The sequence below is a fragment of the Pan troglodytes genome, chromosome 6 (assembly GCF_028858775.2).
Source record: "Pan troglodytes isolate AG18354 chromosome 6, NHGRI_mPanTro3-v2.0_pri, whole genome shotgun sequence".
NCBI lineage: Eukaryota > Metazoa > Chordata > Mammalia > Primates > Hominidae > Pan > Pan troglodytes.
In genome coordinates, this window is record NC_072404.2 from 81,122,451 (window position 1) to 81,133,573 (window position 11,123).

The 11,123-nt window shown below is 44.4% G+C and overlaps 1 protein-coding gene across 16 annotated transcripts in view; it reads left to right on the forward strand.

Moving 5' to 3' along the window:
• Window positions 1-11,123, forward strand: part of LOC751032 (uncharacterized) — a 341,389-nt gene that overhangs the window by 77,687 nt on the left and 252,579 nt on the right. For all 16 annotated transcript variants that reach the window (XR_010158493.1, XR_010158494.1, XR_010158496.1 and 13 more), the window contains exons 11-12: window positions 3,808-3,991; window positions 7,049-7,137. Coding sequence is in view for 10 of the 16 variants with exons in the window: in XM_063814431.1 (XP_063670501.1) it covers window positions 3,808-3,991; window positions 7,049-7,137 (273 nt within the window). In the remaining 6 variants the exon portion in view is untranslated. The remainder of the gene's footprint in view (window positions 1-3,807; window positions 3,992-7,048; window positions 7,138-11,123) is intronic.

Below are 11,123 nucleotides of genomic sequence, written 5' to 3' on the forward strand. Positions count from 1 at the left end.
CGCTTGAACCCGGGAGGCAGAGGTTGCAAGGAGGTGAGATCACACCACTGCACTCCAGCCTGGGCAGTAGAGTGAGGCTCTGCCTTAAAACAAAGAAAAATGATTTTGGGGGATGATGGGGTGTCACTATGTTGACCAGGCTTGTCTCAAACTCCTTGCCTCAAGCAATCCACCCACCTCAGCCTCCCAAGTAGCTGGAATTACAGGCACATGCCACCACGCCTGGCTAATGTGTGTGTGTGTGTGTGTGTGTGTGTGTGTGTGTGTGTGTGTGTGTGTAGAAACAAGGTCTTACTGTGTTGTTTAAGCTGCTCTCAAACTCCTGGGCTCAAGTGATCCTCCCACCTCGGCCTCCCAAAGCATTGGAATTACAGGTGTGAGCCACCTCACTGAGCCCTCCACCTTTCAGCTGAACGCAGAAAAGTACAATCTTTTAACCCAAAGCGTTCCTCACACTTAGGGTCAGGAAGAGCCCTTCATGCCCTGGAGGCAACTACTAACCCTCTGCTAAACACTCTGACTCTGGGTGTGAGAAACACACCTACTGTGCCCCACATATTTTTCCAAATACAACTTAATTTAGCCTTCACGACAACCCTGGAGTGAAGGATCATTAACTTTATTTCATAGATGTGGAAACTGAGACTCAGAGGCAGGAAATGACCTCCTTCTGGAGGCTGCAAATTCTTTGATGCTCCTTTGATCAACAGGTGGGAGCTGGCCAGAGGTGGTGGCTCACACCTATAATCCCAGCACTTTGGGAGGCCAAGGTGGGAGGATTGACTGAGGCCAGGAGTTTGAAACTAGCCTGGGCAACATAGCAAGACCTCATCTCTACAAAAAATACACAAATTAGCAGGGTGTGGTGGTGCACACCTGTAGTCGCAGCCACTCGGGAGGCTGAAGTGGTAGCATTGCTTGAGCCCAGGAGGTTGAGGCTGGAGTGAGCCATGATCAAGCCACTGCTCTCCAGCCGAGGAGATGGAGATAGACCCTGTCTCAAACAACAACAAAAAAATAGGTGAGGGTCAGCCAGGCATGGTGGCTCACGCCTGTAATCCTAGAACTTTGGGAGGCCAAGGTGGGAGGATTGCTTGAGACCAGGACTTCAAGACCAGCCTGGGCAGCCTAGCAAGATCCCATATATCCAGGCCTCAAATAATCCGCCCACCTTGACCTTTCACTTAGCATAACATCCCCAAGTTCAATCATAGTGTTACAAGTGACAGGATCTCCTTATTTTTAAGGCTGAATTAAATACTCCATTGTATGTATATATCACATTTTCTTTATCCATTCATGTGCGGATGGACATTTTTTTCTTGCTCCTTTAAAATAAGTTCACTATCTATTAGCCTGGGCAACGTGGCAAGACCCCATGTCCACAAACAATAAAAACGATTAGCTGGGTGTGGTGGTCTGTGCCCCGTAGTCCCAGCTACTCAGGAGGCTGAGGCAGGGGAGCACTTGAACCTGGAAGGTGGAGGCCACAGTGAGCCATGATCACACCACTGCACTCCAGCCTGGGTGGCAGTGGTGTCTTCAAGAAAGAAATAATAAAATAAAATAATTTCATCATTTATCTCACCTAAATATGTATTCTTGAATACTATTGTTTTGCCTGGTCTTTTTTTTTTTTTTTTTTTTTGAGACGGAGTCTTGCTCTGTTGCCCAGGCCGGAGTGCAGTGGTGCGTTCTCGGCTCACTGCAAGCTCCGTCTCCTGGGTTCACGCCATTCTCCTGCCTCAGCCTCCCGAGTAGCTGGGACTACAGGTGCCCGCCACCACGTCCGGCTAATTTTTTGTATTTTTAGTAGAGACAGGGTTTCACCGTGTTAGCCAGGATGGTCTCAATCTCCTGACCTCGTGATCCGCCTGCCTCAGCCTTCCAAAGTGCTGGGATTACAGGCATGAACCACCGCGCCCGGCCCCCGTTCTCCTTACTGGGTATGTTAAAATTATTTCTTTCAAAGGGAAAGGCTGGTCAAAGTGCAACGGTCTTTACAACTAATTGATCACAACCAGTTACAGATTTTTTTGTTCCTTCTCCACTCCAACTGCTTCACTTGACTAGCATAAGGGAAAAAAAAAAAAGAGGAAAGAAAGAAAATGCTAAACTATTTAATCTGGGCTAGTAAATAGCCAGAAAGAACTTTATAAAAGTGAAATATACAAAATGACACTAGTATGTTTAACTAAAGGTCTAGTTATGACACTTAAATTTGCACATGTTATAGATAATATCAATATAAAAACTGATAGCATGGGTCCATTTTTAATAAATATATAAATATTTTAAACTTTCTAGATCTAAAGCTTAAGGACTATGGAGTGGATCTCATTGAAGTTTCAGGCAATGGATGTGGGGTAGAAGAAGAAAAGTTCGAAGGCTTAAGTAAGTTAACTTTTTCTAATCCTATTATAAAATAATTGGGCCACATGTCTTAGAATTTTGAGTAACACTGTCTTGGGAAACACAAAAACAGTTTTTTTAAAGCCAGTTACTAGATATCATGTATGTTTATTGTTATAGCACTTGAAATATCTTAGTCCTTACTTTATACTCTCTTTCAGCTCTGAAACATCACACATCTAAGATTCAAGAGTTTGCCGACGTACCTCAGGTTGAAACTTTTGGCTTTCGGGGGGAAGCTCTGAGCTCACTTTGTGCACTGAGGTGATAAAATATTTTTATCCATTCACTTGACCCCTTAGAAAAACCTCTCTGGAAATTAATTGGAATCATTATTATTTACAATTTTCTGTCTCAATATCTCAGCTTCTAGCTTCTGAATTCTGTTTTGTCTCACTGCCAATCTAAGTCCTAGTACTTCTGAAATGTGAGCAATAAATGAATGAAATGAAGCAAATAGTATTGTTAAAAAAATTGGTTACCCTTATTAGAACAGTAACTTCTCAATTTGAACATAACATATAGGTAATAAATGATAGTTACCATTGGTTTTCATTATCAATTTTTAGGGAAACATTTCACCAAAGCACTACTTAATTACAGCACAGATACTAAATTTTTATAAATAACTACATGCGCACAGACACACGCACACACACATATATATATATACATACATATATATATATATATTTTTTTTTTAGAGTCACACACTGTCACCCAGGCTGGAGTGCAGTGGCACAGTCTCAGCTCACTGCAATCTCTGCCTCCCAGGTTCAAGTGATTCTTGTGCCTCAGCCTCCTGAAGAGCTTGGACTATAGCGTGCACCACCACTCTTGGCTAATTTTTGTATTTTTAATAGAGATAGGGTTTTGCCATGTTGCCCAGGCTGGTCTGGAACTCCAGGCCTCAAGTGATCTGCCCTCCTTGGCCTCCCAAAGTGCTGGAATTACAGGCACGAGCCACCGCACCCTGCCCTACATATACATTTTAATTATAATATCTTTTGGATTCTTTAAAAAAAAATTTTAAAAATTTTAAAAAATTCTTTAAAAAAATTCTTTTAAAAATTTTTGTTTGAAGAGTAATAACAAAACAAATCTCTGAGAATCAATAAATCTTGAGATCATTTATGGTTTTGCAATTCAACCTGAAAAACGAAGTCAAAGTTTTTATCAAAACAAAGCATGTTTAGTGCTCTCTGTCTCACTGTCTTTTAGATGCCAAACCTTAGATTTTATGATGACTCCTCAACTGTTAGATCTCAGTTATCTCAGAGGGATCATCAGCTTTTTAAGAAAGTTTTGAGAGAAAAGCAAGTGAAGAAAAGAGTAGTCAGTGCCCAACATCACGGATCTCTCACTGAACACACCATGCCTGGTATTCTCTCACAGCGATGTCACCATTTCTACCTGCCACGTATCGGCGAAGGTTGGGACTCGACTGGTGTTTGATCACGATGGGAAAATCATCCAGAAAACCCCCTACCCCCACCCCAGAGGGACCACAGTCAGCGTGAAGCAGTTATTTTCTACGCTACCTGTGCGCCATAAGGAATTTCAAAGGAATATTAAGAAGGTACAGTAAATTAATCTCGGTTTTCAAGAGTATTGGTTAATGCACATGAGCAAAAGATTTTACTAAAGATGTTTATTCTTCAGTTGATTCTCTTCCCCTAATTTATTGTGAAATGCTTTATTTGCATTTCTCATTAAAGACTTAACTTCAGGGTGATTTACTTTTTTCTTTTTATCACATAGTGTTTATTAGGACTGGGAAACATAGTGAGACTCTGTCTCTATGAAAAATTAAAAAAAAAATTGACTGGGCATGGTGGCATGCACCTGTAGTTCCAGCTACTTGGGAGGCTGAAGTGGGAGGATCACTTGAGCCCAGGAACCTGAGACTGCAGTGAGCTATGATTGCGTCACTACACTTCAGACTGTGAGACAGAGTAAGACCCTGTCTGGAAAAATATATATACATAGATATACATTTTCTTTATTTTTTATTTTTATCTTTTTTTGAGATGGAGTCTCACTTTGGCGCCCTGGTTGCAGTGCAGTGGCGCGATCTCAGTTCACTGCAACCTCCACCTGCCAAGTTCAAGCGATTCTCCTGCTTCAGCCTTCTGAGTAGCTACCATTACAGGCACGCGCCACCACGCCCAGCTAATTTTTGTATTTTCAGTGGAGACGGGGTTCCACCATGTTGTCCAGGCTGGCCAGGCTGGTCTCGAATTCCTGCCCTCAGGTGATCCGCCCACCTCGGCCTCTCAAAGTGCTGGGATTACAGGCGTGAGCCACCATGCCTGACCTTATGTACTTATATTTTTATGAGAATATTTCTCTTGGTTTTCTGATAAATGAGTTACTGGAACCCTTATGAATTTGAATGCAAATGAAAACAGCTAAATGTTATATAATTGTTGTGTTTAAAAAGCAGATTATAAAACTGTCTATATCATATGCTTACAGTTTTATGAAAACAAAACAACGGGCCTAAATGTGTATAGTATAAAGACTGGAAGAGTCAGCACTTCCATGTTCTCAGCGGTTATCCTTGGATGTGAGATCTCATGCACTTTTTGCTCTCTTCTTTGTGCCTTTCCATTTTGCATGCATATTTCTTATAATCTAAAAAGTTACTTAAACATATGCAGCTAAAAACTTTTTTTACTTGTAAAGCATTCGGTGCTAATTTTAACTTTTTTTGTTTAGACGGAGTCTTCTCACTCTGTCGCCCAGGCTGGAGTGCAGTGGTGTGATCTTGGCTCACTGCAACCTCCGCCTCCTGGGTTCAAGTGATTCTCCTACCTCAGCCTCCCAAGTAGCTGGGATTATAGGTGTGTGTCACCACACCCAGCTAATTTTTGTATTTTTAGTAGAGATGGGGTTTCACCATGTTGGCCAGGCTGGTCTTGCACCCCTGATCTCAAGTGATCTGCCCACCTCAGCCTCCCAAAGTGCTGGGATTTCAGGCGTGAGCCACCACGCCCGGCTTTTTTTTTAAAGCTTTTTTGTAAGTCAGCCAGCAAGAACACAGGAGGAAGTACTCAAATCTCCCTTACACAGCTGGGGGCTATGTCAGGTTTTATAAGCGTAGGGTAATGAGGTGTGATTTGATTGGATCTTGCAATAAAGTAATGCTGGGAGGTGTGATCTGACTGGATCCTGCCATGGGGTGACACCAAAACGCAATGTGATTGGATCCTGGCTCCTGCCTTGGGGTGTCTGGTTCTTAAATCGGTCCGAGCTCTTCAGGCTGAGCTCTTAGGTTCCACTCCACGGTGGCACGCTTGGTTAACTTGGGCATGCACAGGGTACATGACCTTCAACCTGCGGGTCGATGGCAATTGAAAAACAACTGACAACTTCATTACATAAAAGTTGAACTGATTCGGGTGCGGTGACTCACGCCTGTAATCCCAGCACTTTGGGAGGCCAAGGCAGGTGGATCACCTGAGGTCGAGGAGTTCAAGACCAGCCTGGCCAAAATGGTGAAACCCCGTCTCTACTAAAAATATAAATATTAGCCAGGCGTGGTGGTGCACCCTTGTAATCCCAGCTACCCCAGAGGCTGAGGCAGCAGAATGCTTGAACCTAGGACGTGGAGGTTGCAGTGAGCTGAGATCGTGCCATTGCACTCCAGCCTGGGTGACAAGAGTGAAACTCCATCAAAAAAAAAGAAAAAGTTGAACTAGATTTGGTCTGATGCAGTTACAGATTAACAAACCGCGTCCCACCCTCCTGCCAACACCTTCCACTCCTCATTCTTGAGGGATTAGGGATGGAGGTCATGCTTCTGTATCGACTTCATGCTGACCAGGGGCACTTAGTCCCCTAAAGTGAGAGGAATGAAACTCTTGGGCTTCTGAGTTCAGATGAGTTCTGGGGTCACCCGGAGTAGCTTGAAAGGCTGGTATTGTTGTAATACAAGCTGAAGGTGGAAGTGTTGGATCCTGGAGGACAAACAGCTCACCATCCATTTAAATAAATAGGACCAAAAAGTAACAGAACAGTGGCCACGAGGGGCCCCAACAGAGGAAGAAACCAGGTGAGGTGTGGTATAGTGGACTCGACTGCCTTCTAAATCTCAGTGGTTGTCCGGGTGCGGTGGCTCACGCCTGTAATTCCAGCAAAAGAAGAGCCGAGGCAGGGTGATCACGAGGTCAGGAGTTCAAGACCAGCCGGGCAAACATGGTGAAACCCCGTCTCTACTGAAAATACAAAAATTAGCCAGGTGTGGTGGCGTGTGCTGTAGTCCCAGCTACTAGGGAGGCTGAGGCAGGAGAATTGCTTGAACCTGGGAGGCGGAGGTTGCAGTGAGCCGAGATTGTGCCACTGCACTCCAGCCTAGGTAACAGAGCGGGACTCCATCTCAGTCAATCAATCAATCTCAGTGGTTGAACTACCCTTGATATGGTTCAGCTCTGTATCCCCAACCAAATCTCATGTCAAATTGCAATTCCCAGTGTTGAGGGAGGGACCCGGTGGGAGGTGATTGGCTCGTGGCGGCTGACGTCCCCCTTGCTGTTCTCGTGATAGTGAGTGAGCGCTCATGGGATCTGGTTGTTTAGAAGCGTGCAGCCCTCCCACTTCACTCTCTCTGTCTCTCCTGCTCCACCATGGCCAGAAACGTGCCTGCTTCCCCTTCGCCTTCTGCCGTGATTGTCAGTTTCTTGAGGCCTCCCCAGCCATGCTTCCTGTACAGCCTGCAGAACTGTGAGTCAATTAAACCTCTTTTCTTCATAAATTCCCCAGTTTCCAGTAGTTCTTTATAGCAGTGTGAAAACAGACTAATGGACCCTTCTGGTTGAAGGAATGTAGCCATTCTGCTTGTTTAACTATTTCCTTTCTGTTCATCTCTATTTCCCGGGAGGTGTTTATCCAAGTGCAATAGGAGATATTGGTGACTGCAGAGTCCCCTCAGTGTTCTGCTAGTAAATAGTTGAAGGTTGATCAGTGATCTCCAGCATTTTCAGTCTGGCATGGAAAAGCCCCCATGTAACTGGTAAAGGTATCAGTAAGCACCAGGAGGTATCTAAATCCACCAGGAGCCATAGGCATCATGTTGATGTCCATTTACCAGTCTTCCCTGGCAAGATTCTCTGAATTGTACTGCCTTGGCCAAAAGAGGTATGGGAGGGGCTGGGCACAGTGGCTCGCGCCTGTAATCCCAGCATTTTGGGAGACCAATTCGGGTAGATCATTAGAGGTCAGGGGTTCAAGACCATCCTGGCCAACATGGTGACATTCCATCTCTACTGAAAATACAAAAAGTTAGCTGGGTTTGGTGTTGGGTGCCTGTAATCCCAGCTACTCGGGAGGCTGAGGCAGGATAATCACTAGAACCTGGGAGGAGGAGGTGGCAGTGAGCTGAGATCTCGCCATTGCACTCCAGCCTGGGCAACAAGAGCGAAACTTCATCTCAAAAAATAAAAAAAGAAGTCTGGGTGTGGTGGCTCGTGCCTGTAATCCCAGGACTTTGGGAGGCCAAGATGGGTGGATCATGAGGTCAGGAGTTCAAGACCAGCCTGGCCTAGATGGTGAAACCCTGTCTCGAGTAAAAATACAAATATTAGCTGGGCATGGTGGCACACACCTGTAATCTCAGCTACTCAGAAGTCTGAGACAGAAGAATTGCCAAAACCCGGGAGGGAGAGGTTGCAGTGAGCCGAGATCGCGCCACTGCACTCTAGCCTGGGTGACAGAGCAAGACTCCGTCTCAAAAGAAAGAAAGAGAAAGGAAATTCCCCAGGGAAGTACCTCAGCTTATTTCATGAAGAGGTACTGAAGGAAGCAGAGGCACGTGGAGGACTTCCCCACCTCGTGCAGCTATTTGGGCCATGGCGTCTGAAATGTATTATTTCAGAGTCACCCCTTTGATGACCTTGGCAGTGGACTGCAGTCATCTGTTTAGGCCTTTCCATGGCCCGTGTCAATGCCGGTATTTCTGTCTGTTGCACATTTGATTTCCTTGCTGTTGGCATTTAGAAGGCCCCCTGTTTCCCAGATCACACCACGGGCATGGACTGCAGAGATTGCGTCTTGTGAGTCTGTAGAAACAGTCAAGGCCTTGTCCTCTCTTAGGTCCAGAGCTCAGGTTAATGCAGATTTTCCCAGCCGTCTGTGCTGAAGTCCCTGTGGGGAGGCTCCCGGCTGGTTTCCTGTAGGTAGACAGCTACACATCCTGCCCTTCATTGGCTTCTTTTCATGAAGCTCCTGCTGTCTACAAAACATGTCTCCCTTTTCTTCTTGAACCACATCTCTGTTATTGAAACTCTAGAAGTCAGCGAGGCACAGTGGCTATGCCTGTAATCCCAGCGCTTTGGGAGGCCAAGGTGGGCGGATCACCTGAGGTCAGGAGTTCAAGACCAGCCTGGCCAACATGGCGAAACCCTGTCTCTAATACAAATACTAAAATTAGCCAAGCATGGTGGCCACTGCACTCCAGCCTGGGTGACAGAGCAAGACTCTGTCTCAAATAAAGAAAGAGAAAGTATCATGCTTTTCAGAGTTCTGTGGGTTGTTATAGTGAATTATCAAACCTGAGGACGTGGTGGGAACCTCCAAATTTGCAGCCAGTTGGTGAGAAGTACATGCGGTCTGTGGACACCCAAGCTTGCAGCTGCATCTGAAGCGAGGGCAGCCTAGCGGGGGCTGGTGGCCTTAACCTGTGGCATTTGATGTAACATCAGGGAGTTGACATCAGAATTACGTCACACAGGCCAGGTGCAGTGGCTCATGCTTATAATCCCAGCAATTAGAAAGGCAAGATAAGAAGATCGCTTGAGCTTGAGTCTGAGCCCGCAGTGAGCTATGACCGCACCACTGCACCCCAGTCTGGGTGACAGCACAGGACCCCGACTCCAAAAATAAAAAAGAAAAATCACAAAGAATTGCATGGCAGAGTGCCTGCCTTTCACAGCTTGAACTGTTGCAGGAACTTTCTTTTTTTATTTCTTTCTTTTTTTTTTTTTTTTTTTTTTTGTGATAGAGTCTCACTCTTTCACCCAGGCTGGAGTGCAGTGGCACGATCTTGGCTCACTGCAGGCTCCGCCTCCTGGGTTCACACCATTCTCCTGCCTCAGCCTCCGGAGTAGCTGGGACTACAGGCGCCTGCCACCGCGCCCAGCTAATTTTTTGTATTTTTAGCAGAGATGGGGTTTCACCGTATTAGCCAGGGTGGTCTTGATCTCCTGACCTCATGATCCGCCCACCTCAGCCTCCCAAAGTGCTGGGATTACAGTCCTGAGCCACCGCGCCTGGACTTTTTTTTTTTTTTTTTGAGAGGGGTTGGGGAGACATTTTCTCTGCTAGTGATTCTCCTGCCTGGTCTCGAACTCCTGCTGGGATCACAGGCGTGAGCCACCACGCCCAGCCACCTTTAGAGTTTTCTTACCACCTGGTTTTCCTCTCTCAATATCTTTCTCTCATTTCCTGCTTTAAAACTCTAGCTTGGGGTCTGGGCACAGTAGCTCATGCCTATAATCCCAGCAGTTTGGGAGACTGAGGCGGGTGGATCACTTGAGGTCAGGAGTTTGAGACCAGCCTGGCCAACATGGTGAAACCTTGTCTCTACTATTTTTACAAAAGTTAGTCAGACGTACAGGCGGGTGCCTGTAGTCCCAGCTACTTGGGAGGCTGAGGCAGGAGAATTTGGTGGAATGCAGAGGTGAAAGTTGCAGGGAGCCGAGGTTGTGCCACTGCACTCCAGCCTGGGAGACAGAGCGAGACTGTCTCCAAAACAAACAAACAAACAAACAAAAAAACCCTGTAGCTTGGGATCAGCCTTCTCTTCTGTTGTTTTTCTTTAAAAAATAAAAATTAAAAATAGGCTTCAAGTGATCCTCCCGCCATGACCTCCAAAACTGCTGGGATTTTAGGTGTGAGCACTGCACCCAGCCTTATGTTTTTTTCTACATAAAAAACAGCACAGGATTATCTTCCAAAGCTAATAAATATGTTCAAATAACCACAACCCCATTAAGGAAAAATGTCACTTGACAGCAAATAATCAATCCAGACCACAATATGATCACACTCACTGTGAAGGTGAGAAAAGTTCATCTTTATTATGTTTCCCCAAGAGATGCACTGCACTGTTCTCTTGAAAACACACAGCTCGTGTCCTCCTTTAGAACACACATCCTCTTTAAAGTAACATACAAACATGCCAAAACAAGATAAAAAATTCCATCTGAATTCTCACATTTCAAACATACACTAAATATCAAATAAAAATTTATTTTTACAAGAATTTAGGGGAACTACCACATAGCTATAAATGTAATATATATGTTAACTAAGTATCATAGATAAAAACCATGCTCCCTTCAGCAGCACGTGTAATAATAGATACCAACATTGAAAGGTAAAAGATTTAGGATGAAAAGAATCCTCTCTTAAAAAGGAAAACAAAATTATATGTATGTGTATACAACAGTTATAACACCCATCACACAGCTTTATAGAAACAGCATCTATTCAAAAATACCAGTACTTCCAAAATATTTAAAATAATATTTAAAGTAATAATAATATTTAAATAAATAAATATAGTTAATAAATATTTCAATAAATAAAATAATATTTAAATAATTCTATACCCATGTTTTTCAAAATAAACCAATAAAATAGATAGTATATATTAGACGTGTTAGTATATATATCTGAGACATGTTAAAAATCACAACGGAATTCTCACA